Source organism: Phocoena sinus, chromosome 7 (genome assembly GCF_008692025.1).
Source record: "Phocoena sinus isolate mPhoSin1 chromosome 7, mPhoSin1.pri, whole genome shotgun sequence".
NCBI classification, from domain to species: Eukaryota; Metazoa; Chordata; class Mammalia; order Artiodactyla; family Phocoenidae; genus Phocoena; species Phocoena sinus.
The window spans coordinates 19,220,125-19,235,807 of record NC_045769.1 but is presented as its reverse complement, the minus strand read 5'-3'; the positions used below and the strand labels follow the sequence as shown (position 1 = coordinate 19,235,807).

Sequence of the window (15,683 nt, the reverse complement as noted above, 5' to 3'; positions counted from 1 at the left end):
CACTATTCCTTAGCTCAAAGCCCTTCCTTCATGATCCGGCCCCTGCTGACCTCTCCAGATTCACCTTCTACCTCTCTCCGCAAAAGAGCTCTGATGATTCAACTTGTCATTGATTTGCCATTCCCCAGACTCACCACATTCTCTTCTGCTTCCATAACCTTACACATCCCTCTCTCGGCCTGATGGGCCTTCTCCCCTTTGCCATCTCTCTTGTCTGGCTAACCAACTCCTAACTATCCTTTAAGAATCTACACAAATGTCACTTCCACTAGGATGGCTTCCGGACACCTTTCATCTAAGTTTCTCTCTCTGAGGTCCTAATGGCACATTGTACATAGCTCTGTCAGAAACTGTGTCACACTGCACTGTCATTTACCTATCAGTCTCCCTCCCTAGACTTGGAGCTTTCTGAGTGGAGTTTATTGATGTTATCACTTCACTGAACCACAACAGTCTATACAAGTCAGACAAATAAGGGAATTCTAGTGAAGAACTCCAGACACGGAAATGCATCAAAGCAAATTTAGGCTTCTACTAAGATATCAAATCAGTGATGCCTTACAAGTTAACACACCTGGAGAAATTTCTAACAAATTGACTATGGCCTCACATTGAACACTGGAACACAACTGAGAGATGAATATCAAGTAAATTGCATATCTTGTTATACACGGCTAAAATTAGTCTAAGCTAAATAACTAAGAATTAATAAGAATGACAGTAATCATTTCATGAAATTGAGTCATGGAGGTCGAGTAATGGCCTAGGGCCATTTCCTAGGGCTAGGAAATCAGGTTGCAGCTGAGAATTCGGCAACTCAAAGCCTCAGATCACGGAAATTCGGAAGGTGGCAGGGCAGGGCATTTCCGCCCTCAGAGGATTCTCTGGAAACCACAGCCTCCACTTATCATCGCTGCTCTCGGGAGTCTTCCAGCTCGGGCAGTATACTTGCCTTAGGGGGGAGCCAAGGAGGACGCGGTGTCGTCTAGATTGAGCCGCTGGAAGGCGGAGTGAGGTGGGACATAGGTGGGCACAAGAGAAGAAATGAACTTATCCTCGGGGCACGGGTACTGAGAAAGAGAAAGGACAAATTAAGGCAGAGAGAAGGCCTGGGAAAAGGATGAGATCCAGCCTGGGGACCAAGGCACCCGGTTTCCACTTTCCTGTGGGCTCTGACTCACCGCGTGGCCTTGGACAGATACAGTCCCCTCGCTTCTCGGGGCCTCAGCTTTTCTATCTGTAAAGTGGAGGCGATGACAGACAGCGTCCACATCGTTGGGCGGGAGAGGGAATCACAAGTGCCAGCAAATGAGAAAGCCGTTTTGTAACCTGCAAGGCTTAGGATGGAGCATCGTCATGTTTATGGTCCTAAGGAGAGGCAGCGGGTAACCGGGCGCGGTCTAGGGCAGTGACGCGACCGAGGCACCGGGGCGGCTGATGTGATGCGCCGGGGCCTCGCTCGTCGCCGTGCTCCCTCCAGCACTTATCCCGAGCGCTCCCACCGCCCAGACCCACCCCTCACCCTGGTGCTCGAGAAACTTTTGCCTCCGGCCTGCTCCACCCGCACTCCCTACTAATTCCCGCCCCGCTGCCGCTCGCTTACCTCCCGGCCCTGCGCGGGCGGGAGCCTCACCTCTATGGCCGACCAGCGGCTAGAGTCGCCTCCCGTGACTCCTTTTGTGCGACCGCCTCCGGCCCAGCCGCCTCTAGCACCCGGGCATTTGGAGGCCGCTCTCTCTTCCTCTGTGAGGCTGGCGGAGTACTCTATGGTTCTGTCGATCGTTCCTCACCCCCACACCCCCTCCTGGCCTTGAGGCCCAAAGAGTACCATCGAGAGTTGTGGAGCAGAGTGGCATAGCCTTCTTGGAGGGTGTGGCGGGAAGTAGATGAAACAACTCGGGGGCCGGGCGAAGCGGCGCTTCACTGAAGAGCGAAGGGGTGAAACCATCGAGAGGGAGGGCCAGAGAGTCATGGCGGTAAGGGGCGGGGGAGTGACCGATTATTCCAAACCCTGCTGCTGGAGGCGCGCGCTGGGGTGTAGAGGGCGTTCGGGAGGGGGCTTCTGGGCGACCGACAGGGACCGGGAGGGGGAAGGGCTTTGTCTGTAACCTTCCACGCATACGAATTTTGGAATTCTGGATCCTCTTCTGAGCTTCAGCGGAGGTCACTGCTGTCAGTTCACCAAACTGCGTGCCAGGCGTAGAGCAAAGTGGCAGGGGGGCGGGCGAGGTGTGCTAGAAAACATTTGACCTCCTACCCTTCGGGATCTTACAGTCTAGAATCAGGCCCTGTCACATTTTATTGGGGGTGGAATTCGAGGAAATCTCTTTGGAGAAAGTAGCAGATGGGCGGGGCTTCAACTGGAGAGAATGGAGGAAATAAATTAAAATGGGCATTCCGAGCCAAGAGAACTGCTTGAGCAAGGAAGAAGGAGGTTTGTATATTTGTTCAACAGAGAGTATTAGGAGCTAAGCCATTAAAGGTAGGTGGGCCCCGTATTGTGGAGGCAGAGAAGTTTCTACCTAATTCAGGGACCTGTTGAGAGCCAGTCATTGGAGGTGTTGGAGTAGGGAAAGTAGTGGGATTCAAGCAGATCCTTATGAAGAAAGATCTGGACCCCTGTGTAGCAGTTTGGTGAAGCAGGACGTGGAGACCCATTAAGATGCCACTTCAAGAACTAAAATTAATTTTTTTTTTCTTTGCGGGCCACTATTGTGGCCTCTCTCGCCGCGGAGCACAGGCTCCGGACGCGCAGGCTCAGCGGCCATGGTTCACGGGCCCAGCCGCTCCGCGGCATGTGGGATCTTCCCGGACCGGGGCATGAACCCGTGTCCCCTGCATCGGCAGGCGGACTCTCAACCGCTGCTCCACCAGGGAAGCCCCTAAAATTAATTTTGAAGAGACAATTTAGGTGGGAGGTAATAAAAAGCTAAACAGGACATTAGCATGTAAAGGAGAGGAGAGGATATTTGAAGTACATGACTCATAATAGCAAGGCATGAGGTTACTGACAGGTTGACAGAAGACAGTAGCTTCTTCATCCCCTCCTAACTCTGGCCAGTGGGCCCCTTTCTAACTCAGCTGGTTCCAGGGACCACGAAAATTCTGTCCATCCATTATCCTGATGTGAAGCCGGTTATATGGTTCTCTCAGGTTTAAGGAATCTCCAGACATAGTCGTCTGGCAAGAAACAGGTATGAACAGGATAATGAAAGGCAAAATGGGGCAACTGGCCCAGAGTCCCATCCCTTGCATTCCAACACCAACCCCACCCCACAGAGGGAGGATATTGAAGCACACAGTAATGCTGACCTGTCCTTCCTGCTCCCAGCTTCTGCAGGGGGGGAGGGGTGGGTTGAGGAGGAATTTCAGAGTCCATTTTCTAAACTAATCTTGTGCTTTGTCCCATCTCCACTGCTCCCCACCCCCAGGTCTTGAAAATGCCTTGGGGCCAGTAAGATTCAGTGTTTTCCTTTCAAGATGCCCCTCTCAGACTTTGTTCTGGCCCTGAAGGACAATCCCTACTTTGGGGCTGGATTTGGGCTGGTGGGTGTGGGCACAGCCCTGGCCCTGGCCCGGAAGGGTGCCCAACTGGGTCTGGTGGCATTCCGGCGCCATTACATGATCACACTGGAAGTCCCTGCTCGAGACAGGAGCTATGCCTGGTTGCTTAGCTGGCTCACTCGCCACAGTACCCGAACTCAGCACCTCAGTGTCGAGACTTCGTACCTTCAGCACGAGAGTGGCCGCATCTCCACTAAATTTGAATTTGTCCCCAGCCCTGGAAACCACTTTATCTGGTAAGGTTGGGAACCAGAGAGGGCTCTGAGAGTAGAAAAGGAGAATGAGGGGAGGTGGGTTTGACCCATTCGTTCACCTCATTTTGACCATTCTTATTCAGGTATCAAGGGAAATGGATCCGGGTGCAACGGAGCCGAGAGATGCAGATGATAGACCTGCAGACGGGGACCCCCTGGGAATCTGTCACCTTCACGGCTCTGGGCACTGACCGAAAGGTCTTCTTCAACATCCTGGAGGAAGGTGTGGGATGGCACAGACAGGCTTTATGGGGGCAGGGGGTGGTAGTTGCAGGGATGGGGTCTTCGACATCAAAGGAAGAGAAGCTTGGAGAGGAGGAACAGGAGTCTCTGAGACCATGGGAGCACTGGTGGCTAGGGAAACTGTTTTGGTATATTCTTTTTTTTTTTTTTTTTTTGCTGTACGCGGGCCTCTCACTGTTGTGGCCTCTCCCGTTGCAGAGCACAGGCTCTGGACGCACAGGCCCAGCGGCCATGGCTCACGGGCCCAGCCGCTCTGCGGCATATGGGATCTTCCCGGACCAGGGCACGAACCCGTGTCCCCTGCATCAGCAGGCGGACTCTCAACCACTGCGCCACCAGGGAAGCCCGAGGGAAACTGTTTTGGCAGAGCTCTGCCTAGTAGCATGGCAAAGAGAAATTATTGGCTTTGTCTCATCTCTCCCCTCCCAGCTCGAGAGCTAGCCTTGCAGCAGGAGGAAGGGAAGACAGTGATGTACACAGCCGTGGGCTCTGAATGGCGCCCCTTTGGCTATCCACGCCGCCGCCGGCCACTGAATTCTGTGGTTCTAGAACAGGGTCTGGCTGACCGAATTGTCAGAGACATCCGGGAATTCATCGATAACCCCAAGTGGTACACTGACAGAGGTGAGAAGCAGCTGGGGTCTTCGCTAGGTTGTTTTTGATGTGGTATAAGAACAGGAGGGAACAGGCTGGTCTTTGTGGCCAGATATAAAGCTGTGGGCTAGCGCTTTATATTTGTGGGCAAATATAAAGCTCTAGCCTAATTCCCATAGACAAAGCGGAGAGAAAAGTTGTCTACGGGAATGATTTCTTCCAATGCCAAAGTCATCAGGCCTCCAAGGAGCAGAGTTGGGCATGAATGTGGACATCTGGGGCAGAGTACATGATTCATTTTAGGTCTTGACAATCATCCCGGCTGTATTCTTAGGCATTCCCTACAGACGTGGCTACCTGCTTTATGGGCCCCCTGGTTGTGGAAAGAGCAGTTTTATGTGAGTAGAGTCAAACTTCCCTTAACCCTCAAACTGGAGAGAAACTGGACTGGTGGGGTTGGAAAGGGAAATGAATGTGGGGAACAGGAACCGGGATAAACATGAGACATGTGGAACACTAGCGGGGTATGGTGAAAGGTTTAGGCCTCCGAGACAAAACTAGTACAGTGAGGAACAAGCAGCTGGGCCCAAGGACCAGTTCCCAGGTTGCCCATTACCTGTCATCCCTCCTCCATAGCACAGCCCTGGCTGGGGAACTGCAGCACAGCATCTGCCTGCTGAGCCTCACAGACTCCAGCCTCTCTGATGACCGGCTCAACCACCTGCTGAGCGTGGCACCGCAGCAGAGCCTGGTGCTCCTGGAGGATGTGGATGCTGCCTTTCTCAGTCGAGACCTGGCTGTGGAGAGTAAGTGAGGGAAGTTGACGGAAGGGGGAGTGTTTCTAAATGAGGAACAGTGGAAGAAAGGAGAAATCCAGGGAGCTGATGGGTTAGCAATGAGAGGCCACAAGACGCATTGATAAGTAGGGGGACATGGTAAGTAAGGAGTAGAAGGGGATGCTAATTTTAAGTAGGACTATGATCACTCATGCTTTATCTCTGCCTTCTTCCAGACCCAGTGAAGTACCAAGGTCTAGGTCGTCTCACTTTCAGCGGCCTGCTCAACGCCTTGGATGGCGTGGCTTCCACGGAGGCACGCATCGTGTTCATGACCACCAACTATGTTGACAGGTGAGGAGTGAGGTACTCAAGACTGTGAGGCAAGATTCCACCCCCTCACTATCTTAGGAGGATTAGGAGGTTCAGCGGGACCTTTTTTTTTTTGCGGTATGCGGGCCTCTCACTGCTGTGGCCCCTCCCGCTGCGGAGTACAGGCTCCGGACGTGCAGGCTCAGCGGCCATGGCTCACGGGCTCAGCCGCTCCGCAGCATGTGGGATCTTCCCGGACCGGGGCACGAACCCGCGTCCCCCGCATCGGCAGGCGGACTCCCAACCACTGCGCCACCAGGGAAGCCCTAGTAGGACCATTTTTGGGGGTGCTGGTGGCACTGCTGCTCATGACTCTGCTTTTGCTGCCTTCTTCTCTTAGGCTCGACCCTGCCCTGATACGCCCTGGGCGAGTAGACATGAAGGAGTATGTGGGCCACTGCTCACGCTGGCAGCTGACCCAGATGTTCCAGAGGTTCTATCCAGGGCAAGCAGCTTCCCTGGCCGAGACCTTTGCAGACCATGTCCTTCAAGCTACAACTCAGATCAGCCCTGCCGAGGTGCAGGGCTACTTCATGCTTTATAAAAGTGACCCTGCAGGGGCAATTCACAATGCGGAGTCTCTGAGGAGGTGACAACTGGGCTGTGCCCAGCCCTCTCCTCCTCTAGGAGATCAATAAACACCTGTCATGCTACTGCGTTCTCTGACCTCCCTCCTACCTTCTGGTGTTGGCACTTGAGGAAAAAGCAGGGGCTATAAACACAGATGCCTTCAGGGGCCATCAGGTGTCCACATATGCAAATGCTGGGGGCACAGCCTGCCTTAGACAAAGGGGGCAGAAGAGAGACTGTAGTAAACAGGAAAGTACCATCCTCCACCTCAAGATATTCAAGTATAGACAGATAGATAGATGTGGGTGTATGCACAGTGGGTTGTGGGTCCTGCATATTCTTTTTTTTTTTTTTTTTGCGGTACACGGGCCTCTCACTGCTGTGGCCTCTCCCGTTGGGGAGCACAGGCTCCAGACGCGCAGGCTCAGCGGCCACGGGTCACGGGCCCAGCCGCTCCGCGGCATGTGGGATCCTCCCAGACTGGGGCACGAACCTGTGTCCCCTGCATCAGCAGGCGGACTCTCAACCACTGTGCCACCAGGGAAGCCCATGCGTATTCTTCTTAAATGTTGGCCTCCACTAGTTTTCCTTGGAATCCACTATACTAGCTGAGATGTCAGACTCCTCTTTATCCAGACCCCGATTTCTTGGGAGAACAGACTTCAGAGCAATGTTGTGGCTACTGTGCCATGCTCGTCTTGCTGGGAATTTAGAAAGAGATCCATACTTCACAGGCTAGGCACTACTAAGTAAGGAAAGCCAAACAAGGCCAATCTCTTTATTGTCCCCCCCCACCCCCCACAGTACTGCTAGGAACCATCCTCCGGTTCGAGGCTCACGGTCTCCCTTTGAGGACCAGGCCGGTAGGCTCCCCGACCCCGAGGCAGGTGGTGGTAGGAAGAAGCCGGTGTCCGACCCTTGGAGCGCTCCCAGCGGGCACAGTCGCGAGTCCTGCGGGGCGGGGGACCCTGCCAGTTGCCATGCCCCTTTTCTTGGGGAGGACCTTCAACCCCTTGGTTACGGGACTCTGGCTTTAGGTCCATAGGCTCCTTGAGGGGCCCCTCAGGAGGTGGCAGTTCCTGGGTGTCACTGGTACCTTTGAGGGCATTGCACTCCCCTCCTTTTAGGTGCCTCCGTTCGGCTTGTCTCCAGGGACCTCGACTGGCCCGGGGAGGATCTAGCATAGCTTTCTGGGTCTCGCCCAGCTTTTGCTGATTTGGCCCAGCCCCTGGAATCTCACATGTGTACTGGGAGGCCACAGGCAGAGGAGCTGACAGGGTGGTCTGAGCAGTTGATGAGGTGGACTGTTCTGTGGCAAGGGTACTGGGTGGGTGGGATCCTCCAGAGGCATCTACAGCTGACTCGGGTTCCAAAGGGGCAGGAGGCTAGAAGGAAGTGAGCAGATGCAGTGAAGGGGATGCAGTTCCTCAAAGCAGGGAACCGCAGGCCCCTCACCTAGAATCTGAGCCGACCGCCATCAGCCCTCCCCGGGTAGAACAAAGCTCACCCGAGGGCCACGGCAGAGGGGTGTTGGTAGGAAGGTTGGTGTCATCAGGGGAGGAGTGGGAAACCCTTCCCTCACCTGCTGGAGGCTGATGAAGTACCGGTTACGCTCAGCCTCAAGGTCAATGATGCCCCCCCTCTCCTGCTGTCTCTGGTAGAGCCTCTTGCGCTCTTCTTGCTGGCGCAAGCTCTCTGCATCGGGCTGGTACAGCTCCTGGAGGGAAAGGAGCAGAATGGCACAGAGAGAAGAATCAACAGGAGAAGGCAGACTCGAAACCCCGGCTCTTCTAGGACTGCCTCAGGAGATCTGCTCAAGGTTCTTGGTTTTATCCCTCAGATTGGGCTCCCGAACAGAGTTTTGGACTTCTGCTGGGGGCCATGGCTTCACAGAGAGGGCCCAGGCAGCTTGAGGCCAATTCCAGAGACCACATTCAAAGCAGACAATATTTCATTATTCTTGGCTCAGATCAGCAGCGAGTTGTCTTACCACGGGCTGCTGGGGTTCAGGGGCTGCTTTCAGCGAGGCAAGATCGTACACGAGTGGCTCTCTGCACACCGGGCACTGCACACCAACGGCCTTCTGAAAAGAGAGGTGAAATCGCACCCCTGCTTCCCAGCCTAGGGTGCTTGCCAGCTGCCCAGCCTCATCTGTAGAGGGCTGGGACGGAGGGGCATAGGAATACCTGTTCAGCAGTGAGGGGGAGCAAAGCAGGGGCTGCCTAACTAGAGGTCTGGGAACCCTCTGAAACCGTGTGCAATATGCTTACGTGTATGTATAAGGATGCCCCTTTTTCCCTGGACAAAGGTGAGCTTTCGTTAATCTCAGAGGTACCTATGACCCTGAAAAGGCTAAGGCGGCCCTGGAGCGGAGGGATAGAAGAGGGCATGAGGTCAAGCGAGCAGGGCCAGCAGGTCAACCTGTTTGGTTGTGGCGTGCTGCCATTCCCGTTCCTGCTCCCGCCCCTGGGCCTGCAGCTCCTGCTCCATGTGCTGGATGTACCGAGCCAGGCAGTGGCAGTGGAAGTAGTGGTAACAGGTGGTTTTGGTAAAGGCCTCCTTCTCCTGGAGGGTAAGGCACTGTGTCAGAGCTCGCCCCAAGCCCTCCACTGTCTGTCACAGCCGACCCCCAGGTCCCAAGAGAGTAACCCACCTGGAAACCATAGAGGCAGATGACGCACTGGCCATGGGGGATGTTGTTATCTGTGAGAATTTCCTTCCCTTTCTGAGAGGAGAGAAGATACTGTTCAAATAGGGAGGCAGGAGCCAGAACTGTGAGTGAAGCTTGTTGACTACTCCCAGGAGTGACTGGCGGGCCGTCTCCCACCAAGCCAGTTTGCCTTGTGTCCATGCATTTCTGTCTTGGTGATGCTCCCTCTGCTTGGAATCAATCCTCCTCCCTGCCCACACCCCTCCCCCCAAATCTACCCAGCTTCAAAATCCAATTTAATTGTTTTTCCACTCATTAAGTCACTTTTAACACATCTTGGGGATGAAAATAAAACACCTTTGAGAGAAAAAAAATGTTCAATTAAAACTCACATCTTCTGGGAGGCCTTTCCTGGTTATTCCCCTTTGAATATCACTCCCTCAATGAGCCTGTTCTGGAGTCAGCTTTCAGAAAGAAAGTGAAGGCATGGACACCCCAAACGGACAGAGAATTCAAAAGGCATCAGGTTGAGCTATGAAATGCGCATCTGCACTGTTGTTTAAAGCTAATACTCTGGAATTCCACGAAGTTCAAAGCTGCACCGTGGAGGCCTGACTTAGGAGTGCTACAGTGGTCTATGCCCGGTCTGACTCCAGGCCACCCACCTTCATTCTTTTCTGAACATTTTTCTTAAAAACTCAAAGTAGAGGAGAACAAGACTGTATTTGTGTTTTTGATCTCAAACAACAAAAGTTAGCTGTGTATATTAACTTGTAGCTCTAGGCATAGTTTCATGTGGGTCGTTTCCTTTACTAGGGTAGAAACTCTTTGAGGAAAAGAACCATGACTTTTTCTAGTCAGCTCCAATGACACACTAGCCTTCAAATGTTCATTTATGGCTAGACCCTCCAGGCAAGATCTCTTGCCATTTTCAGTTGCCAATGCCAAGAGAACTTGCATTGGCAATTGAAATGCACTGATAATGAAGCAAGAAAAATTCAAGTTAAAGAGGAAAAAAATTTTTCTGTCACGATGCTGGAATAGGCAACTTGGAGAAGCTATGGAACTGTCTTTGGGGAGATTTTTTGAAACAGAAGAGAGTCTCACCTTTCTGGAGCAGTTTAGGCTTACCTAAACAAGAACTAAATGAATGTCTCTAGACATATTTAAGATTCGAGGCCCATGGCCTCCCTTGAAAGAAACTGCTCTAGCTGGAAGGTAAGGACATTTCCCCAGACTAGCACACCTCTCACCTCGATGAGTTCATAGAGCATGGCAGTACCCAGCCCAGCCTCAGCCATGTGGCTCAGCGCCTGTGAGATCCTGTGGGGAGAGGGCAAAGCAAACATTAGGCCTGCCCCCTTCCCTCACCGGACTGAGCTGTATCCCAAATTTTCCCTGCTCTGACCAGCCCGACTTACTTGTGGATCTGTTCATCTGAGAGTCCTCGGGGGTTACGGATAGAGATCTGTGGCACCTCGTGGGGATACTAGAGAGAGAAAATACCACGCTACTGCTAATGCACTCCACCCCAAGGCCTCTCCCCTTCCTCCCTTTGCTGCCATAAAGTAGAGGCCTCACCTGTGCTGGGACCCGAAGCACCAGAGTGAAGCAGACATACTGTGAATCCTGGTCTTCTGCAGTGGCGGGGTGCAGGGTGATGCAGATCTCCCATGATGATGATCTGCAGGTGGATGAAGTGGAGACCTGGGATGTGACTGGGCAGGGACTTGAGAGCTGGGGAGGATGGGGGTGAGAGAGTAAAGCGGGCAGAGGAAGTGAGCATCAGGCTCTTTCTTTGGGGTGATTAAAGGAATAGACTATCTACATGACAGAAATATTCTCTCAAATCAAGGCCCACAGATACTGCATGGAATCCTCTTACTACCAAGGGGACTCCTGCCCACCTCTAGTTGAATACGTACCTGCCATTTCCTTTGACCACCTGTAGTTCATCCAGATAGATAGACTCTAACACTTCAACTTCAGAGGGAAGGACCCTAGAGAGACAGCGGAGATTGACTTACCATTACAACTCTCCCTATTAAAGCCTACTAAGGCGCATGAAGCCTGGCTTTGTAGAAAAATGGCAATCTGCATGCGTGCATTCTCTTGCTAACCTCCATAAAAATGGGGGAAACGTTTCCTTAATTTGTCAAGTGGCCAGGTAGAAAGCACAGGAATCAGTTTTACAGATCATTTCTGCCAATAGATGAGGAAACAGATTCCCAAGAAGGTGAAAAGACTAGCCCAAATCTCAAGGCTTGAGGCAGGACTGAGACGCAAGCTAGGTTTCCTGACTCCCTGTTTAAGTTTCATTGTACTGTTAGTTGTTCCTTAGTGGCCATCTCTCTGACCCAGAAATATGACATCTATTGATTAGCATTCAGGTTACCAATACCACTCCTGGCTTTCCCTACACCGTTCATGGATCCCAGTGTCTACACACACTGCCAATACCAGTCACTGTAAACCTCCTCAAAGGAGATACCAACCTGAACAGAACAGATCTACATGCTGTAAAGGCTGTGCTGTAGTGGAAGAGCCATCAGCCTTGGAATGAGTAACAGGTACCAATCACTTACCAGCTATGTGATCTGAGTAGTTACTTATATCTGTAAGCCTGAATTACCCTGTCCACCACATATAGATATTACCACCCACTCTCCACAGTTATCATGAGGATGACAGGTGATTTGTTTATGTCAAGTGCCTAATAGTATCTTGGCCATAGTAGCTAGTCTGTGTTCTTTTTTTTTCCTATTTGTATTAACCTTCTCCCTTAAAAGGAAAGAGAGAAGGTTGTAGTTAATATTCAATGTATTTATGATCCCTGCTGTCTGACTGATCTAGATCAACTTGTGCAGGTCAGGATCCAGTGGCCCCTCCACCCACCCGCTCCCCAGTCCAGAACTCTCTTAGGAAGAGATGTCAGTGTCTCTGCCATCCCTCAGAGGACACACATGTTTAGTCACAGAAAGAGCAGTTGTAATGCCACTGAAGATGAGTTATTGGCTTGAGGCCACAGCTTTACCCAGATAATACATGGAAAGATACATATTTGGTTTGCTTTCTTATAGTTATATTGCCCCTTCTTCACCAAGAGCAGGGCTGCCGTAGTGTGACATACATGTGTGTGTGTGTGTGCGTGTGTGTGTATACATGTGTATGTCTATATATAGAGAGTGATTCTCAAAAATTTTTAAAGTCTTTTTAAGTCTTAGGCAGACACCTGAAAATATAAAATAGATAATGTAGGTAACAGTTGGGTACTTCTGGTTGACATGCGCGTTGGAGTCTTAGAGCACTGCAGGCTGGCTGTACAATCATTACGGCCCTCACCAAGGCACAACGTGTCCCCTCAGAATCTTAAATTCCCCTGAATAGGTTGAAAACAGCAAGCCTGCATGGTCTCAAAAAAGGCCAGCACTGGCTGGGCTCCCTGAACCAATGAAACACTGAGGTGGAGCCTCCATCAAGAAGCCCTTCAATACTTCACCCACCCTACCTGTGACTTGGGCCCTGGATGTGAGATATGGAATGGGATGGTGGTAAGATGGTGACAATAAAAAGGGGAGGGCTTCCCTGGTGGCGCAGTGGTTGAGAGTCCGCCTGCCGATGCAGGGGACGCGGGTTCGTGCCCCGGTCCGGGAAGATCCCACATGTCACGAAGCGGCTGGGCCCGTGAGCCATGGCCGCTGAGCCTGCGCGTCCGGAGCCTGTGCTCCGCAACGGGAGAGGCCACAACGGTGAGAGAGGCCCGAGAACCGCAAAGAAAAAAAAGGGGGAGGTGGAACTGTACAATGTCCTAGAACTAAGAACCTAAGGTTTGGAGTCTGACAACCTGGATTCCTAGTCATAACTATGTACCTTTTGGCAGCTCATTTTACCTCTTCAGGCCTCATTTAGTCTCCTCAGGTGCCTACACCTCAGAGTTATTAATGAAAAGGAGGCTTAGGTATGTTACAAATCCATCTTGATCCTCTCAGATCCTTCTCTGAGGTGGATGCCACACCCACTTTTTTTTTTTTACAGCTAAGGACACTGATTCATAGAAGCTAGGTGCCTGGTCAGCATTACACAGCTAACAAAATATGATGTGAACCCACATTTATCTATTTCCAAATCCCAGAGTCCTTCCATGTTCTGGTCCCTTGTGACGAATGCTTGAGAGAAGGACTAGGAGCGCTTTCCGTGAGGTGTAAAGCTTTATTCAGACAACAGCCTCATTAGTGCTGTCGGGAAGGGAGAAGGTTGAGAAAAGCCTCGGAGGAAATAGTCTGATCCGAGGGGAAAGGGGGACGGGAATTGGAGGACATTGGTTCTGGGAAGTAAGAGGGACGGGGAGGGGGGCGAAGATCTGATAAACAGGAATCCCCCGGGACCCTGAGCAAATCCACTTCAGAAGGCGAGAATGGGACGGGGTGAAGCCGGAGGATCGAACCTGATAAGGCGCGGCCCGAACCAGCCAGGTCGGCGCTGATGCGGTCTCCTCCGGGTCAGACCAGTGCCCCTCCACCCACCCGCTCCCCAGTCCAGGACTCTCTTAGGAAGAGATGTAAGCGTCTCTGCCATCCCTCATCCCTCGCCCCGCCCCACGCGCCCGCCGTACGGACCGTCTGCGGCTGCCGCTAGTCCCCCGGACCGGATCCAGGCGGTCCTCCAAAGCCCATGACCCCAAAGTTACCAGTCCTCCTCCCCTGCAGCTGCCGACGCAGACGCCGCCATGTCTTCTGCGGCCCGCAACCGGAACCGGAAACAGCCTCCGGGCAGTCGGAGGCGGAAAGTAAAGCAGGGGAGGGAGAGTAGCTCGCGGCCGTTTCTAGGCAACTTCAGACTCCCGGTCCTTAGATGGTCCTGAGGGCCAAGGGATGGCTGGGAAATGCCCTAGGAAGTGCCTATGGGCGGCCCACCGTCTCTCCCACACCCCTGAACGCCTGTTCCTCCGAACCTCTGACCAGTTCTAGCGAGTAAAATTGGTAACAATGTGAGTCTAAAGAGACCGGCAGTGTGGGGGGGGGGGGTGGGACGATACGTCCCACGATAAGAACGATAAGTCAGGCAAAATACGAAGGCACCCAGAAGGGGCGGGGCTGAAGGCCAGGGCCGGCGTACCTCGGCCTAAAGAGCTTGAAGCTCCTAGGCTTGGGGTAAGAGAGGCGCTCCTGTCCGCTAGGCCGGCGGGCTGAGGGTGTGGGCGGGGGTGCTGAGAAGGTTGTCAGTGGCAGGAACTTTGGGGTGGCTGGAAGGGGCGGGGTCGGTGGGCGAGGCTGGATGGAGGGGGGTGGGGTCGGGTGGGTGAGGCTGGGTGGAGAGGGTGGGGTGAGGGGGAGAGGCTGGGTGAAGGGGGCAGTGGTCGGGTGGGCAAGGCTGGGTGGAGGGGGAAGGGGGACACGGGGTCAGGTGGGAACAAGGTTGGGTTGGGAGACAGGAAGAGAAAAGGAGGGAGGACTACGGAAGGCACTCTGCTCCAAGATCTCATATTTTCATTCTCTACCCTACGTTATTTATGAGGCCTGGATTGTTATGAAAAAAAAGGAAAAGGCAAGGCGGCTAACGTTAACCTTTCTTCCATGCCCGAACCAGGCCTCCCAGATGTGTGGAACTGTCCCTGGAGCTGTAGCCCTTCACCACCATCTCTATCTCCTTCCTTCTGAGGGATCCTGAAATCTCTGTCATGGAAAAGTACCACGTGTTGGAGATGATTGGAGAAGGCTCTTTCGGGAGGGTGTACAAGGGTCGAAGAAAATACAGTGCTCAGGTGGTGAACAAAGAGGGATATCTCTTGGGTGGTATCTGGCCCCAGTGGAGAATGGGGCCAGAATACTGACCTGTATTCGTAGGACACTGATTCCTTCATACTTATGGAATATGAGCTCTGAAATTGGATTACTTGGGTTCAAATCGCAGCTCCACCACTTTCTAGCCTTAGAACTATAGACAAGTTACTCAACCTCTCTATGTCTCAGTTTTCTCATCTATAGAATGAAAATAGAACAGCGTCTTATTGGGGTATGAGGATTAAGTGTGATGTCACACTGAATCACTTAGAGCAGTGCTTGGCACCTAGTAAATAGCAATTATAATTAATATTATTATCTATCATACCATGAAGGAAGGGCTAAACCACCTGAACTCTATCCTTCCCTCTTCATTTTTTCTTCCTTCCCTTTCCCCTAAATCCCTTAAATCTTGAGTTCTTTATCCAGTTCTTTTCCCAGAATCCACCAAAGGGATCTATCTGGCAGAGGCTCTTTCCTCCTAGGGTGAGAGCAGGGGAAACCTGGGTAAGGCCAGGGTACCATGGGGAAAGTCGAGTGGGAGACTAGCAAGTATAGTGAGAATTGCTCAAACAATCTGAAGTCTGAGTTCTGGAGCTTTGAGGCTAATGTTTCAATAGTGTGGTTAGGCCTTGACTCTTGACCTTACCGCTGACAGGTGGTGGCCCTGAAGTTTATTCCAAAATTGGGACGCTCAGAGAAAGAGCTGAGGAATCTGCAACGAGAGATTGAAATCATGCGGGGTCTGCAGCATCCCAATATTGTGCATATGCTTGACAGCTTTGAGACTGACAAAGAGGTGCGCTTTGGTTTGGGGTCACCTCTCGCCAAGAAGAAGGGTCCCAGGAATTTCCCATCTTCAAAATGCATACATGTGGAG

The 15,683-nt window shown here is 52.3% G+C and overlaps 3 protein-coding genes across 12 annotated transcripts in view; 2 read left to right on the top strand and 1 right to left on the bottom strand.

Annotated features, from left to right (window-relative positions):
* Positions 1 to 1,717: 1,717 nt before the first annotated feature.
* On the top strand, positions 1,718 to 6,456 carry LOC116756455 (mitochondrial chaperone BCS1). Of its 2 annotated transcripts, none has more exons than XM_032636819.1 (8): positions 1,718 to 1,976; positions 3,432 to 3,800; positions 3,902 to 4,041; positions 4,491 to 4,685; positions 4,990 to 5,053; positions 5,292 to 5,461; positions 5,668 to 5,785; positions 6,144 to 6,456. In XM_032636819.1, the coding sequence occupies exons 2-8, from the start codon at positions 3,481 to 3,483 to the stop codon at positions 6,394 to 6,396; spliced, it is 1,260 nt and encodes a 419-aa protein (XP_032492710.1). In that variant the 5' UTR covers positions 1,718 to 1,976; positions 3,432 to 3,480; the 3' UTR covers positions 6,397 to 6,456. The 2 variants fall into 2 exon arrangements, with proteins under 2 accessions (XP_032492710.1, XP_032492711.1); XM_032636820.1 differs by lacking the exon at positions 1,718 to 1,976 and adding an exon at positions 2,032 to 3,194.
* Positions 6,457 to 7,123: 667 nt separating this feature from the next.
* On the bottom strand, positions 7,124 to 14,212 carry RNF25 (ring finger protein 25). Of its 4 annotated transcripts, XM_032637292.1 has the most exons (11): positions 13,711 to 13,764; positions 13,133 to 13,258; positions 10,949 to 11,023; positions 10,605 to 10,707; positions 10,445 to 10,512; positions 10,277 to 10,346; positions 9,027 to 9,098; positions 8,795 to 8,938; positions 8,364 to 8,456; positions 7,956 to 8,090; positions 7,128 to 7,758 (listed from the first exon to the last, which is right to left on the bottom strand). In XM_032637292.1, coding segments are annotated over exons 2-11 (1,338 nt in total). In that variant the 5' UTR covers positions 13,135 to 13,258; positions 13,711 to 13,764; the 3' UTR covers positions 7,128 to 7,182. The 4 variants fall into 4 exon arrangements, with proteins under 4 accessions (XP_032493181.1, XP_032493183.1, XP_032493184.1 ...); XM_032637290.1 differs by lacking the exon at positions 13,133 to 13,258 and having other exon boundaries at positions 7,124 to 7,758; positions 13,711 to 13,782; XM_032637291.1 differs by lacking the exon at positions 13,133 to 13,258 and having other exon boundaries at positions 7,138 to 7,758; positions 8,364 to 8,453; positions 13,711 to 14,212.
* STK36 (serine/threonine kinase 36) overlaps positions 13,894 to 15,683 on the top strand; it is a 28,437-nt gene continuing 26,647 nt past the window's right edge. For 3 of the 6 annotated variants that reach the window (XM_032637282.1, XM_032637283.1, XM_032637279.1), the window contains exons 1-3: positions 13,894 to 14,010; positions 14,610 to 14,784; positions 15,462 to 15,602. In XM_032637282.1, coding sequence (XP_032493173.1) covers positions 14,701 to 14,784; positions 15,462 to 15,602 — 225 coding nt within the window. In that variant the 5' untranslated portion in view covers positions 13,894 to 14,010; positions 14,610 to 14,700. Of the gene's footprint in view, positions 14,011 to 14,065; positions 14,174 to 14,217; positions 14,238 to 14,609; positions 14,785 to 15,461; positions 15,603 to 15,683 lie in introns of those variants that run through there. The other 3 variants (XM_032637289.1, XM_032637280.1, XM_032637281.1) reach the window with 2 other exon arrangements.